Source organism: Oncorhynchus tshawytscha, linkage group LG04 (genome assembly GCF_018296145.1).
Source record: "Oncorhynchus tshawytscha isolate Ot180627B linkage group LG04, Otsh_v2.0, whole genome shotgun sequence".
NCBI classification, from domain to species: Eukaryota; Metazoa; Chordata; class Actinopteri; order Salmoniformes; family Salmonidae; genus Oncorhynchus; species Oncorhynchus tshawytscha.
In genome coordinates, this window is record NC_056432.1 from 22,561,874 (window position 1) to 22,578,372 (window position 16,499).

General features: G+C 40.3%; 1 protein-coding gene across 2 annotated transcripts; it reads right to left on the bottom strand.

Annotated features, from left to right (window-relative positions):
* Nucleotides 1-508: 508 nt before the first annotated feature.
* Nucleotides 509-16,221, bottom strand: LOC112248325 (steroidogenic factor 1-like). Of its 2 annotated transcripts, none has more exons than XM_042320478.1 (7): nt 16,014-16,221; nt 13,798-13,917; nt 13,549-13,690; nt 12,006-12,664; nt 8,459-8,578; nt 3,680-3,827; nt 509-2,518 (listed from the first exon to the last, which is right to left on the bottom strand). In XM_042320478.1, the coding sequence occupies exons 2-7, from the start codon at nt 13,879-13,881 to the stop codon at nt 2,265-2,267; spliced, it is 1,407 nt and encodes a 468-aa protein (XP_042176412.1). In that variant the 5' UTR covers nt 13,882-13,917; nt 16,014-16,221; the 3' UTR covers nt 509-2,264. The 2 variants fall into 2 exon arrangements, with proteins under 2 accessions (XP_042176412.1, XP_024273008.2); XM_024417240.2 differs by having other exon boundaries at nt 13,793-13,917.
* Nucleotides 16,222-16,499: the final 278 nt, after the last annotated feature.

A 16,499-nucleotide genomic window follows, 5' to 3' on the forward strand; every position in this document is an offset into this window, starting at 1 on the left:
GGTTGCTGTCTTCTGGGTACATGTACATACAACACAGTCCTTATACTCTGATTTCTCACATAGGTGCACATCTTAAATCAGGTTATAGACCATGTAACTAGGACTAAGACCCCTAGACTTAGAGTGCAACAGTATTAGCAGGCTAGTCAATCGATTTTGTAACAATACATTGTAAGATTTGTACGAAAATGATAGCTTTTCCAAAGCCCTTATGCTTCGTTCCTTAAATGAGTTGTTTAATTACTGTTAATGGCCTCCAATATTTGCGCTCTTTGTAGCCATTGGCTGAAATGTACATTTACATATGCATTTGTGAAGTAGCACTGACTTGTCAGCCCAAAACCAGAGACTTTCACATTAATATGAATTGCTTTGTCATGACTCACAAATTGCTACCACTATCCTGGATAGCCTCCAGAGTATTTGAAAAGAATGTATTATGTATATATGACCCCCATGGTCATTGAACAACAGTGGGATGGTTCAAAAGAAATGGACAGAACATAAGTAGCGCTTTACTTAATTGCATTTATTGATTTGATGCTATTACAATAAAATATATTTAAAGAAAAGTATGTTTTGATTGTTTCTGTTTGAAAAGCATTCATATTGCTGACAGAGGTAACCAAGTGGACCATCACAGACAGTTTGAGAATGAGATCTTAAACAGACCTCATCACTTCACCAAAACATCCAAGACTGGGACTGCACAGAATAAGGTGAAACTCAACAGAAGCAAAAGCAACATATAGAGAACCAATTACACAATGAGCATCTTCAACCTTAAGAAATAGAAAAGTATGTGTGGTGAAACATCTGAGCTTATGTATTCCTCACTGTGGCATTTCTTTTCCTGCTTCACAAATGCACTGTACAAAGAGGTACAGATGACAGTCATTTCAGTTACAAAAAGGTCAATATATTCAGACAGACAGGCCAGGGTTATCTTAAGGCAGGTGTTCTGATTGTCTCCAAGAAGTTAAAAGAGCCAACCCTGCCATGTCTGTATGCGAGAGACAATTCAAACATGTTGCTTCATGTGTGCTATGTGCTGAAATTACACAAACGGATATGTGGGTGTTACATGTTATTGATGTTGATTTCATTCCTTGCCGTCCTGATACTCTATGTTTTGTGCTTCATCTGACAATTTTCCTGCCATTTCTCAAGTACGATAAGTCTATTTTCTCTTTACACTTGAATCCAACTGGATTTCCCTAAATCTCTTTCAAATTTAGCTTGAAAAGCAAACATTCCATACATTGCCAATTTTATGTTTTCCTTCATTCTGCGAGTACAAAATGTCTGGAGCACATCCACAGTGCACGACCCCCTATCCTTGACCTGGCTCTGTAGTCCGGGTGGACAGAAGAAGCTAGAGGACTTATGCAGTTAAGCTTACCAAGAACTTTCATTTTTAACACGTCTACTTAATAAGAGATTGCTTTCTTTGTTGTTCATTTTTCTGTCCACACACGTGGGTGTCTCTTTCTGGGGCCGTCCTCCATTAATCTGCTAATAAGAGACGACTGCAGCCAAAGATGGCTTTCATTCTCTCCCACACATCAGCGCCACATTCAGGGCTCTCTCCCTCCCTCTCTCTTACGCCATCTCTACCCCCTCCCTCTCTCTCCTCTGTATCACTCTCTTTCTATCACTTTAAGTGGATCTCTCATTGGGGTAACAGACAGTCATTAAACGTAATATGAGTATGCAGATTTAATTCTTGAAACATATGTGTAGTTCATATATTAGAATATCAATATCTAATAGAAAAAAACTACATTGAACATAACATATTTTTCACATACCACATTTTTTGGTAAAGTTGGTGACAATGTACAAAGGAACAAGTGCTCAAATAAATGTAGTGCTTCCACTATATTTGAAAGGCTAAGACATGTCTTAATGGCGTGTTATAGGGCCTCTTTCATCTGAAAGAGGCCCTATAACTCTGATATAACGCTGATATAAGACCTCACTCTGCTGAATTCAACAAAATGTTACATTTACTACATACAGTATCATAGCATAGCTTTCTTTGTACATTTTATAACTATGTACATTTAAAGGACTGCCAAAACAATGAGTCAATATTCTGTTTACACACACCTTGGACAGATGGGATACTCACGCATGCACGGACGCACACACACAAACACACAACTCATCTTCTCCTAGCTGTAATCATAAATCTCCTCTTTGCTTCCACACCATCGGTCCCACAGACAGTCTGCTGGTGTATAGTGATGTTAGCGTGGTGCTCATATACAGGCCTTCTTGGCATGCAGCATCTCAATGAGCAGGTTGTTGCAGGGCACCTCCCCACTCAGGTGTTTGTAGCACAGGTAGTCCTCTGCCTGGGTGCTGAGGGCACGCAGCTCTGGCAGATGCAGCACCAGCTGGCTGAACTTGTCCAGATACAGGGGGTAGGTGCACACAGTGTACTCCAGCAGAGCCCCATTCACCTGCTCCTGAACACTCTCCACAAACACCTGGTTCTCCAACAGCTTCACATCTGGAAAGGGACATAATAAAGAGATTTAGAGGGGATTCATTTACTCTGCAGATGTCACATAAATGGGAGAATATTGATATATTTATTTGAAACTGTTCAGTTACTTGTTGAGATCAAGTGTAGGCCTAATCTTTAGCATTGAAATTGCAACAGTTTATTACTAATATTCAATTTCTGGTACATTGGATCTGTACAGCGTGGGTTGGTTGTGGGTTGGTTGTGGGTTGTGTGTGTGTGTGTGTGTATATGTGACAATAGCTAGACCCTATAAAGGACTTCTATTCAGCATCAGCTGAGTCCTGCCAGAAGAGCCATTCACACAGTAATTAAATATTTTGAATAATCTTTTCAAACCACTTAAGGGCAACTAAATTGCCCTGATAAACCGGACTCATTGATTGAAGGAGAGAGAGCAAGAGAATGAAACAGACAGCGGAGATGGGAAATATTTTCTGCATGTGACGAGTGCTCTCATTATTCTAAAGCCTTTTATTCCCAGCTCGCTGGCGCTAAATAGCAGTCGCTTAAGGGAATCTGGGCAACTGTCGTCAATACACACCATATGCAGAAGCCACAGCATGAATGTCAGTCAGATTATTGAATGATAGACCCATCCATTAAGGTTCCATTGAATGCTATTAAAGAATAATGGGTGAGGTTGTCTTCTTTGTTAATGTTGCCTTTTGACAAGGCCCTATATTGAATTATGAGTATACCTGAAAATAAAGGACTGGTTCAGATAACAGTTGGAACCTTCTGGATAAAAAAACATAGATCAATGGCTGTGACTTTTCCATTTAAAATGCCATTTCTGCCTTTCAAAATAAATGGGACTTGTCAACTAAAACCTATTTCCAACAAAAAGTTTGAAAAAGTTATTTGCTCATTCTTAAGTTATACAAACCACAGCTACGACACAAACAAGTATGAAGTACCTCAAACCTAATGAAATTCAAATCTTTGAAAGACCATAGTAGTTTTCAAAGATGATTATTCCATTCTTGAGCTAGCTGTAATGAGCTATACATGAGCTGTATGTATGCACGCATGACTGTAAGTCGCTTTGGATAAAAATGTGTTATATTATATACATATTATAAGACTAATAATCACTGTCTAATGTGGTACAGCATACAGCGTAAGTCCATGTGGTCTACTCACTGGGATTGAAGAGGAGGAGGAACTTGAGGCAGGCAACCTCTCTCCTGTCCACCTGCAGGGCTAGTAGCCTCCCAGCCAGCTCCTGTCCTCTCTGGACCAGGCCTGACAGACTCAAGCCCGCCTGTGACCCCACGGATGACAGATCCATCTGCAACACAACACAAAAGGACAACATGAAGTATTATTCTATATACAGGTTTTAAAGGCCAATTCCAGCACTTTTCAACCTCATATACATTTTCTCCAGCACCGAACCAGTGTCTGCATATGTAAAAACACCGCATTTCTACGATCTATGGTTAAAAAGATAAGAAAGGTCTCAAAAAAGGCTTCTCTGTGACAGGTAGCCTAGCGGTTAAGAGTGTCAGGCCAATAACCAAAAGGTTGCTGGTTCAAAACCCTGAGCCAACTAAATGAAAAATCTGTTTATGTGCCCTTGAGCAAGGTACTTAACCCTAATTAGTCTGGATAAGAAACTCTGCTAAATGACTAAAATGTAAATATACATCAAAGGGTAGGATTGAAAGTAAGAAAAACTGTGATTTTCAAAACAGAGGGAGGGTATTTTCTTACTCCCCACATCACCGTGACTCTCATAGTGTTCGAAAATCACTGTTTTTAATGTCATGGGGTAGAACCTTGTAACTTCATATTTTTTTCTACAAAACGTAGAAATGTGCAGTTTTCACATATGTAGACACTGTTATTGTGCTGGAGATAAGGAAAATGAGGTTGAAAAGTGGTGGTGTTGCAACTTGAATTACAGTACAGTACAGCTTCAGTACAGGTTCATAGATGCCATACATTGAGTCTGCAAATGAATGCGATTGGCATTTTATGTAACATATTGGACGTTAAATCCTCAAATTCCACAGTAGCTTCTAGAATGATACAGTGCAACTTTTAAGCTCCTCTTCCTTCTGTTCTCACAAACCTAGTACAGTTTGTAGATAAAAATGGCCAGTTTTCCATTGCAGTCTTTATGAGAAAAAAATTACTTGATTTAAACACGAGGCAAATAAATACCAGCGGCCATCTTTCACCTCTCCTCCCTAAACCCAGGAGTCAGTTACAAGCTGCAGAGACAAGCTGATGGTTGTTTTTTCCTTTTCTGTTCTGCATCTTCCAAGCATAAGAACAAGAGCAGGCAGCAGAAAGTGTTCTCACTCCTTGAATTTTTTTATTTTTTGTTGTGTTACAAATTGGGATTAAAATGGATTTCATTGTCTTTTTTTCTCAACGATCTACAAAAAAGAGCTTTGCACACCTGGATTTTACAATATCTGCCCATTATTCTTTTTTAAACTCTTCAAGCTCCGTCAAGTTGGTTGTTGATTTAAATCAAAACTGTAACTATGCCACTCAGGAACATTCAATGTCATCTTGATAAGCAAATCTGATGCATATTTGGCCTTGAGTTTGAGGCTATTGTCCTGCTGAAAGGTGAATTTGTCTCTCGGTGTCTGTTGGAAAGCAGACTGAACCAGGTTTTCCTAGGATTTTGCCTGTGATTGTAGCTGTATTCCATTTATTTCCATCCTAAAAAAAATACCTAGTCCTTGCTGATGACGAACTGATCCAAACCATGATGCAGCCACCACCATGCTTGAAAATATGAATGGTGGTACTCAGTGATGTGTTGTGTTGGATTTGTCCCCCCAAAATTGCTAACAGGTTTTTGCATATTTGTACTCTGTACAGACTTCCTTCTTTTAACTCGGTCATTTAGGTTAGTTTTGTTTAGTAACTGCAATGTTGTTGATCCATCCTCAGTTTTCTCCTATCACAGCCTTTAAAGTCTGTAACTGTTTTCAAGTCACCTCATGGTTTCCTTCCTTTCCGGCAACTGAGTAAGGAAAGACGCCTGTATCTTTGTAATGACTGGGTGTATTGATAAATCATCGAAAGTATAATCGATAACTTCACCATGCTCAAAGTGATATTCAGTGTCTGCTTTTATTTTTGTAACAATCTACCAATAGGTGCCATTCTTTGCAAGACATTGGAAAACCTCCCTGGTCTTTGTAGTTGAATCTGCGCTTGAAATCCACTACTTGACTCAGGGACCTTACAGATAATTGTACGTGTGGGGTACAAGAGATGGGGTAATGATTCCAAAATCATGTTAACCACTATTATTGCACATAGATTTAGTCCATGCAACTTATTATGTGACTTGTTATGCACATGTTTATTCTTGAACGTATGTAGACTTTCCATACATAACAAAGGTGTTGAATACTTATTGACTCAAGACATTTCAGCTTTAAATGTTTTATCAATTTATAAACATTTTAACAACAACAACAAAAATCCACTTTGACATTGTAGGGTATTGTGTGTAAATCAGTGGCACAAAATCTCAATCCATCATAAATTCAGGCTGTAACACATCAGAATGTGGAAAAAGTCAAGGGGTGTGAAAACTTTCTGAAGGCAATACACTGACCATACAAACATTAGGAACACTTTCCTATTATTGAGTTGCACCCCCTTTTGCCCTCAGAACACTCTCAATTTGTCGGGGCATCAAATCAGATTAAATTGTATTGTCACATGTGCCGAATACAACCGGAGTCGACCTTACAGTGAAATGCTTACTTACAGGCCCTTATCCATCAATGAAGTTTCAAGAAAATACCAACAAAAAAAGTAAGAGATAAAAATAACAAATAATTCAAATGCAGCAGTAAATAACAATAGTGGGGGTACAATAAAGGGGGTACCGGTACAGAGTCAACGTGCAGGGTCACTGGTGTCGAGGTAATTGAGGTAATATGTACATGTAGGAAGAGTTATTAAAGTGACTATGCATAGATAATAACAGAGAGTAGCAGCAGCATAGAAGATGGGATGGGAGGATCCAGTTGCAGAGGGAGGTGTTTATTCCCAGGTTCCTTAGCTTAGTGATGAGCTTTGAGGGCACTATGGTTTTGAACACTGAGCTGTAGTCAATGAATAGCATTCTCACATAGGTGTACAGTCCAGGTGTGAAAGGGCAGTGTGGAGTGCAATAGAGATGGCATCATCTGTGGATCTGTTGGTTCGGTATGCAAATTGGAGTGGGTCTAGGGTTCCTGGGATAATGGTGTTGATATGAGCCATGACCAGCCTTTCAAAGCATTTCATGGCTACAGATGTGAGTGCTATGGGTTGGTAGTCATTTAAGCAGGTTACCTTAGTGTTCTTGGGCACAGGGACTATGGTGGTCGGCTTGAAACATGTTGGTATTGCAGACTCAGACAGGGAGAGGTTGAAAACGTCAATGAAGAGACTTGCCAGTTAGTCAGCGCATGCTCGGAGTACACGTCCTGGTAATCCGTCACGTCCTGGTAATCTCTACCCTTTAGCTCAGTGCGAATGTTGCCTGTAATCCATGGCTTCTGGTTGGGGTATGTATGTACAGTCACTGTGGGGACGACGTCCTCGATGCACTTATTGGTAAAACCAGTGACTGACGTGGTGTACTCCTCAATGCCATCAGAAAAATCCTGGAACATATCCAGTCTGTGCTTGCAAAACAGTCCTGTAGCTTAGCATCTGCTTCATCTGACCACTTTTTCATAGAGCGAGTCACTGGTGCTTCCTGCTTTAATTTTTGCTTGTAAAAAGGAATCAGGAGGATAGAATTATGGCCAGATTTGCCAAATAGAGGGGGAGGGAGAGCTTTGTACGCATCTCTATGTGTGGACTAATGGTGGTCTAGAATTTCTTTCCCTCTGGTTGCACATTTAACATGCTGATAGAAATGAGGTAAAACTGATTTAAGTTTCCCTGCATTAAAGTCCCCGGCCACTAGGAGCGGCGCCTCTGGGTGAGCGTTTCCTGTTTGCTTATGGCAGTACAAAGCTCATTGAGTGCGGTTTTAGTGCCAGCATCGGTCCGTGGTGGTATGTAGACAGCTAGAAAAAAATACAGATGAAAAGTCTCTAGGTAGATAGTGTGGTCTACAGCTTATCATGGGACACCAGCGATTGAACGTTAGCTGGCAGGACTTGTCTCCTCTTGTTTAACTTGTCTCCTCCCCTTCATGTACACCGGTTGAACTGGATTTAACAAGTGACATCAATAAGGGATCATACAGTAGCTTTTACCTGGATTCACCTGGTCAGTCTTTGCCATGGAAAGAGCAGGTGTTCTTAATGTTTTGTACACTCAGTGTAGTCCCACTTTATATTGTGTCACTAAAATAATGTGTGGTAATTCCACTGGTGCAGCGTAATAACAGTAATTACTGTGTAGATACACATTACTGCAACAACAAAAGAAAGAAACCTATTGCTATCCATGGAGGTTGTGTATCTGTAATGACTACATGATGAATGAGTATGTGTGTATGTGTGTGTGTGTGTGTGTGTGTGTGTGTGTGTGTGTGTGTGTGTGTGTGTGTGTGTGTGTGTGTTTATGTGTGTGTGTGTGTGTGTGTGTGTGTGTGTGTGTGTGTGTGTGTGTGTGTGTGTGTGTGTGTGTGTGTGTGTGTGTGTGTGTGTGTGTGTGTGTGTGTGTGTGTGTGTGTGTGTGTGTGTGTGTGTGTGTGTGTGTGTGTGTGTGTGTGTGTGTGTGTGTGTGTGTGTATGTGTGTGTGTGTGTGTGTGTGTGTGTGTGTGTGTGTGTGTGTGTGTGTGTGTGTGTGTGTGTGTGTGTGTGTGTGTGTGTGTGTGTGTGTGTGTGTGTGTGTGTGTGTGTGTGTGTGTGTGTGTGTGAGTGAATGTATGTATGTCTGGTATTCATGAATGTATGATTGTATTAATTTTATGTTGGAACTGCAAGGCTGCTTACCTCCTGGCCAGTAACCAGCAGCAGGCTGCTCTCCTTCCCATGTTGCACTTGTCTGAAGACATGGTCCAGGACCAGCAGCTCAGACCAGCAGTTGTGAAGAAGCTTCATCTGGTCCCCCACCTTAAAGTAGAATCAGAAAACAACAGGTCACATCAAAGCTCAAACTCATTCCACACAGCTGGCCAAGCATAGGAATAGTGGAGAACCAATCTAATGTCAAACCCAATGTCAAATAAAACAGCCTACACTGATATTAAAATCTCAAGCAGGCATCAATCTAACATCAACCCCCTTAAAAGCTATCATCCACATGGGATAGCGTGGTCCCACCTGAAACACACATAGCTACATGGACAGATAAATGGGGTGACCATAAAACCAAGAGAGGAAGATGAGGGTCCTTGTGCCATATTTCCAGCATCTGGGGCTGGTGTCAATGTCTTGCGCATCATCACCTTGTATTTACGAGCCACAGAGATGACCTCTCCCACCTCCTCACTGCTCCCTGTCCTCCGTCACCTCCCTTGCCCCCGCCCAATGGGGGGGGGGGGTGATTGGATGCTCCTCATTGCTAGCACATATTACCCTGGGTGCCGAAGGACGACACTGTCAGTAATTCTGCAGCTGGTGACACAGAGTGTTCCTGAAGCCCCCAAATAGCACCAGGACACACATTCATCTGGCATGGGGATGACAGAATTACTACCCCTTCAATGGAACTATATATCTGTCTAGAGGAGGAGTCCAATCTTGCTCCCAGTCAGAGCTACAGGACCAACACACAACATCTTGATTCATCATACAGTACCTCTTCTCAAGGAGGATTCAGCACACAGACACAACATTTCACACGCACACACTCACGTACACACAGTGAACGTTCAGTCAAGGGACATTCAGTCTTGTCCCCCCTGGCTGGCAGAAACAGGGAAGCATAAACCTGCCTCACTCAGTGCCATTACATAACTGTCAGAATTTGGCTTTGAGACCAATACAGATGTTTTGGAGATCAGACAGACAGGTCTAAAACCATCGAACAATAAATATATATCTTTCTTTTCATCAACATTTAGTAAAGGGCTGCTATAATGCACCAACCCTGCATGCACGTAATGGTGTTTGATCAAATGCTACAGGTATGTCAATGTCAGATACTGTATGTAAAAACTCAAGTAACGGGCAGCTTCTGACACAAACATACTGGCAATGCCCAAGGTAAATTTAGCAGATGATAGCTCAATTTTTCCTGTGCAAATATGAACAATGAGAGACAAAATACTGGGCCGTGGAGAGAGAACTGACATTCCCATGTTATCGTCTGGATGGAATGTAATTACTCAGAGAGATAGCTCTTTCTGCAGGAGGCTCTCTCTCTCCTGGCAAACATCCACCGCTTTGTGCTCGCCTCGCCTCGCACTGTTCACGCCTACAACCTCACAATTGGTTGCAATTTAGCCAGGATACATCAGAGGTACGTAACATGACTGAAATCCATGCAGTTCAAATTTTACTGTTGGCTTTGCACGATCAACATGCCGGAGGCAACACTAAAGTGGCTCTCCAATTTTCCATGATCATAATCCCATAGCTAGATTATATTACACACGATTACATCAAGTAATATATGCTGGCCATTTTCTCATATTGTATTTAAAACAAACCCCATCACTGTCATTTATGCTATTTTTCAGACTGTTGTTTATCCAGGGGCAGAATCCTCCCCCCCAGTCTAACTCCATAGTACTGATGATGCTGCCATAACTACTACTGGCCACTGATCACTGCATCAGACCATTGGTCCTCAGAGGCATATAGGCCTACCGATTATAAAATAACCCAGTTAAAAGATTAAAGTGAAGAATGAGACCACTGTGTGTGTCCCCATGACACCGTCTTGACATAGATACTATGTTCCTATCTCACCACACAATGGACTCGCTGTCTCACAGATAAGGCTAACAGACAAATAACAATAATGTGACAAGAAGTTGCTTCTAAATACAGTCAATTCAGATGGGTGCTAAATATTTTTCGAATAATACGTCAAAGAGCAAACAATCTATTAGTACGTTCCCGTCGCCAGCCATTCACTGGCCGATGACAGCATCAATAAAATAAATAGCATAGTGAGCATTGAGCAATATCACTGGTCAGCCTTCATCAACACCAGCATGCACTGTCTCCTTTAGGCCACCTATCTGTAACATGCCCAGAAGCCCATACTACCAATCAGGTTTGAGGAGTTATCAAGGTAACGTTGGTCAACCCTGAGTTCATCTCGGGATAACCGGTACCACGAAAGTGGCTAACCTTTTAACCAGGTAAATTTCTATGGCAACGAATCCTCAGAACTAACCTGCAGGTTAACTCAGAGCTTACTCCATTTATCCTGAATGAAGTGGCTGAGCCGCGAGTTGAGGACCAATGAAATCAGATTCCCTCCCTTTCGCAAAGATTGCGTCATCATCCCCTTCATATTTTTAGTTTTTTTTTATTTACAATGTTCATTTTAAAATACCTTTCACATTACACATTTAGTAATGACAGAACGCATTTCAAACATCACGCACCGTAAAACTTTTGTAGTTATGACTTAATACAATTATTTTATAGATGGGAGTGGGGGAAATGTTGCTTGTGCACACCAAAGCCGGTATTAATGATAAGTAATCAAATAAAGACGGCCCTTCTAAAAGCCTATTTCACACCATAGCCTGCTGAATATGCTACATAAATTGTATTTCATTTTGATTTCTACACAAATTAAAATGTGGCACTGACTCGCCCATGGATTGTTGCTACAGCACTGTCTCCATGAAGAGTTTGGCATTCGACTAGCCACGTGGCAGATGAGCAATATCCACTGTCGTAGAATACAGATGAAGCCTTAGATGGAATGTGAAGCTAACTGAAGCTGGCTAGCTTTAGAAAATCCTGAGTAGATCTAGCTTCCTTCGTAGTTTACCCATCTGGTCAGACACCACAGTGTCAAACAACAGTATTGATTTCACTCTCCTCTTGGGGCCGGGGAGTAACATATGACTGGAGCCATAACTCCTGCTGTACAAGTGTGACACAACTCAAATACACCCTTCAGTTGACAAAGAGACTCAATGTATAAGGCCTATCTGACATGGACAGTGATGCATCCCAAATCATTACCCAGAGGGAGATACACTGGGTTATGATGTCACCTCTTTAACTGCTGCTCTATTTGAGGGCCTCCACCAGAAACAAGGAGGGACAGAAACAATGATAATTATCTGTCATAGTAAATCTAACATTTTTACACAGGCCTTTGTTCTTTACTGCCATAATGTGTGTGTGTGTGGGGGTGCAGGGTTTCAGAAAGAGGATCAAGAAACATTAAGATATCAAAGCTAAAATTGTTTATCTTCAATATTCTTGATATCACTTATGAATGAAGTGGAATAATAAGATCATCACAATGATAAGATATGATACTGTGATCATTATTCTGAGAATAATTTCTAAATGTGCATGTCTCTCCTATCATTTCTGTGTGGACAGGGACTGGGATGCTTACCTTGAGCTCCTTGAAGAAGATGCAGCTCCTGGCCCACTCCACTATGGAGAACAGAGTCTGGTCGGCCATGCGACACATGAGGCTGAAGGTGCTGAGCCTGTCCTGCCGGCCCCGGCCACTCTGCTCCTGCTGCAAGAAGGCCATGATCTTACTCTGCACCTGCATCTCGTCTGGGTCGCAGCGCAGCAGCTCTAGCACCAGGGGGGAGAGGGGGGGAGGCTGTGGGGAGCCTCCGGAGGGGTACACATCCGGAAAGGGGTACCCCACCAGAGACTCTGGGGAGCTTGTGTGGTGGTCAGAGTACTCAGACTTGATGGCCCTGCTGGGGAATGCTGTGCACATGTACTGGGTAGGCAGGGGTCCTTGGGGCTGCATGGCCACCCCCAGGGAGGAGGGTCCGTAGAGGCTGACCTCATAGTCTGTGGGGGTGATGGAGGCTGGGATGGAGGGCATAAGGCCTTTGGGGACGGATGGGAGACTGTGCAGGGTGCCAGTGAAGCCATAGTTAGTCTGTACAGGGGAGAGCTGTGGAGGAGCAGACTCCAGCTTGAAGCCCGTGGAACGGATCAAAGCCTTCTTCTGCTGCTTCATGGCTCTGTCCCGCTTGTACATGGGGCCAAACTTATTCCTGCCCCCACGCATGCGGTCTGCACGCACAGCTGTCACAGAAAGAGACAAGGAGTGGGGAAACAGAACTATGTCAACAACAATGGGTCTTTATATGGAAATTGTTACTATGCTACTATAGCGGGAAGGATATCATGGTAAAATGCTCCTCCTGAAAAATTATGATTTATTATTATTTTATTATTCAAATATATATCATTGCAAATACAGCACAGGAAAAGTGCACAGGAAAATAGCCTAATTTAGTCAGGAATATGTGTTTGGCAGTTTCCTGAACCAAGTTTTGGGAAAAGCAATGTAAAAACAACCACACGGGTATCATACTACTTTATTCTATTACACAATTCTCTTTTTGAAATTTTACTGTACACAACATGTGCTAATGCCTTTGCAATTACACAATGGTACCGTGTTGATGTACATATTAAGTATCCTTTTAAAACCACAGCGAGAAGCCCAGAGTCGTATTAGCAAATCAAGAATGTGTCATTTCTCCGCGGAAACAGGTGCTTAATTTTCGCATCACAGCCTGGGTGGGAATCACTGGTGTACTCCGCGCTCTGGCCACATCATGTTTTTGCGTCCCATAAAACCACGGACGCTAAACTTCTCTACTCTGTGTATAGTCTGTCCCTAATTCAAAACAAAGCTAACACTACAACTTTTGCGAAAATATTTAACAATTCAGAAGCAACTGATACTAAGACATTAGGCTATTGCATCCCTTGAGGCCTACAGGCCATATGTTGGACATATTTCGGGCATATAGCAAATAATAACAAATGCATATAGATTCAATATTATTCAAATGGAAAAATATGCCAAAACATTAAAGGCTTATTTTTTTCTGGACAATAAGGTTGAAATCCACTCAATGATCATGTCAAATGAAGGGGTGAGATGAAGAGAACCATACCTTCTAATCTCATGCCAACATCGAGGCATTTCTGGAATCGGCAGCAGGGGCATCTCTTCCGCTGTGTTTTGTCTATTTTACACTCCTGGTTTTCTGCACAAGTGTACCTCTTCTTGTTTTGGACTGTCCTCTTGAAGAAGCCCTGGAGAAAAGATCTATCCTATATTAGTTTGATGAGCCACAATACCCACAAACACAGGGAAAAAGGGACATTGAAAAAAGGAATCGTTCCAAATGAAAATACCTTACAACTTTCACATGTAAGGAGTCCATAGTGGTATCCTGAGACCTTATCTCCACAAACAGGACACAATTCTTCCAGATCTTCATCATAGTTGTAGTCCATTACGCCTACCATCAATGGAACGCCTGGTTCGCAAATAAAAGCAAGGGTCAAGAAAAACGGATGAAGCAGGGATGTAACGAATAAATTAATTCAAATAATGTACAGTTTCTTAATCAAATTCATTTACGGCCCTTGACAAATTTGAAAATGCAGTACGAAATTGTAGGATTCTGTGCAGCTGTGAAATAATATCTGCTTTAAATCAAACTTCCAAAAGGCTTAAAACCTATATATATATATATATATATATATATATATATATATATATATATATATATATATATATATATATATAGTTTCGCTAATAATAATCTTAATGTGGGTTAATATATATTTTGCGAAAAATAGAAAAATACATGTATTTCCACAATAAATATGTTAGATTGATGATACGGTGATATTAGCGTTTTTCAGAGAGCAGATTGACAATAGTTTCAGTCTATTTAACAAAAATAAGACCGACGATTCCATAATGCATGGAAGCAAACAAAAAAACATTGATATTTACGATTTATTCAAATCCAATGTAAAACCTTTAAATATAAAAAAATATTATAAGATTGGCAAATGTTTAAACGGATTCGACCAAATATAACGTGTATTGGTTGATTACCTTTATCGCCCCCTTCTTCCAAGTGGTTATTCCTATTAATCAAGAAATGCCTCAGACTAGGATAGAATAACGCGTTTTATAATCCACACCTACAACACGGTCGACGCGCGCTTCGACACGAGCACATGTCCTTTACTCAGGGCTCTCTCACCTTCTACTGGGAGGTTGGCCAAAGAGCGGTGGATGCGACCACCTATCTTGAGAAAACAACCTATGTGTGGTACAGTACACCCTTTCTTGCAACATAATAAACGGAGATGTCCCATTTTAAGGAGAATGTCTTTAACCAAAACAGTGTCAAATAGGAACGGAGGATGATCGAAAGTGATAATAGCCTATCCATTATTATGATTATTAATACTGTTATGATTATTATTATTATTGTTATTGTCGTTGTCGTTGTTATTATTATTACTGCTATTATAGCATAGTTAGGCTATAACGATTGTTATTACATTTTTGTTATTATTCATGTTGTTTGTTGTTATCGATATTATCATAATCATCAGTCGTTTTGTTTTCGTAATTATGATCCAGAGTTAGTTTTAATTCTGTGACTAAGTTATGACTTTAGGTCATATGAATGTGAACAGCAATAACTTAAACAAGACATTAGTAGACCTATAGCTTACGAATCAACGGTCCTTTGGCGTATTATTTCACATTTAGTCCTTACTCTTTTTTATAATAATTTTTCATGAATCAATAGACTCGATCTATAATAGGAAACGCAGACCCAATGCATGAGTTAATTATATTCCAAGGCCGTTTAAACAATAGCCTACATTTCGACAAGAGGTGTTAGGCTAACTAGCTTTTATAATTATTTTTGACAAAATAGGAAGATAATATCCAATAAGTAGGCTTAATTGTTTTGTTTTTCTATAGGCTATTTTGTAGAATTCATTTCGATTCACTACTTCACATTGGACTATATTTGCTGTTTTGGCAATGACTTTAGATGCAAACGGCTTAAAAAATATATCTACATCTATTAGCCTAGGCTACTCTATACCTCAAGGTCAGACATCAAGGGGAAGCATTTCATTTAGTACCATTTTGATTTCAAATGCAGAATAAAACTGTATTTTTTTCTTATTATTTCCTTTTTTCTTATTATTTCCTTTATTCTCCCCCCAAAAAAGTTTGCAAGGAGAAATAGTTTGGAACCTATCGAATATATACTATTCCTTGAATAGACTGCTGAATATGCCAGGTTAATATAATATTTGTCTTGCAATATGGTTAAAGGCTTCGACATAAACAAATGAAGTGCAGAGTGAATATCTTTATTTAAATGTTGATCTATCTGCTTACTAAATTATTTTAAATAGGCTATTCTATATGAACGTGCAACAACAAAATAGAGGCATATTACAAAATAAAAGATTGCATAAGCCTACAGTATCTGTGGGTTTACAAATAGCAAATAACTAAAAGTTAATGTAGGCATATCCGAAGCTTCAGACAATTCTACACATTCCGCTAGCGGATTTGTTTACTTACCTTGTGCCTTTTCTCCCAACATGGTATTACCTATGAGGCAGGCTAGACGTCGACGACAATAAAACCTATTAAAGAAGATGCTGCAAAACTTTGACCACTTTGTATGTCATATACAATCCGAATCTGCAATACAAATTCGTAGCCTAATAAACAAATAATTCAGAATAATGGTGATCTCCACGAATAACTGCAGTCATTTCCAGCGTTCTCTTTGCTTTTCTTTCTTTATCAAATAGCAAAAAAGTTACTAAAGTTCTTATTGGTCATCGTCATGTGACGACCACGGAAACGATGATGCGCCCTTTTTCCCATGCAAGCATGCAGATAATAACTGAGATGCACATATACATGAGTAGACAGACACACAGTGTATCGTATGGGTCTGTTATGCCAAATTTATTTGTAAAAAATATAGCAGATTTCAAACATTTATATTATTCATCACTGATAGGCCTGTTATGCTTTCAGTACTCATATTGTAAGACA

Bases quoted from the DNA above. Each gene is read 5' to 3' on its own strand.
- LOC112248325 (XM_024417240.2), bottom strand. From the start codon at position 16,035: ATGTTGGGAGAAAAGGCACAAG. The intron at 13,691-13,792 runs GTATTTTCATTT...TCTTTTCTCCAG, and splicing joins TTACATGTGAAAGTTGTAAG to GGCTTCTTCAAGAGGACAGT. The intron at 3,828-8,458 runs GTAAGCAGCCTT...GTTGTGTTGCAG, and splicing joins TGCTGGTTACTGGCCAGGAG to ATGGATCTGTCATCCGTGGG.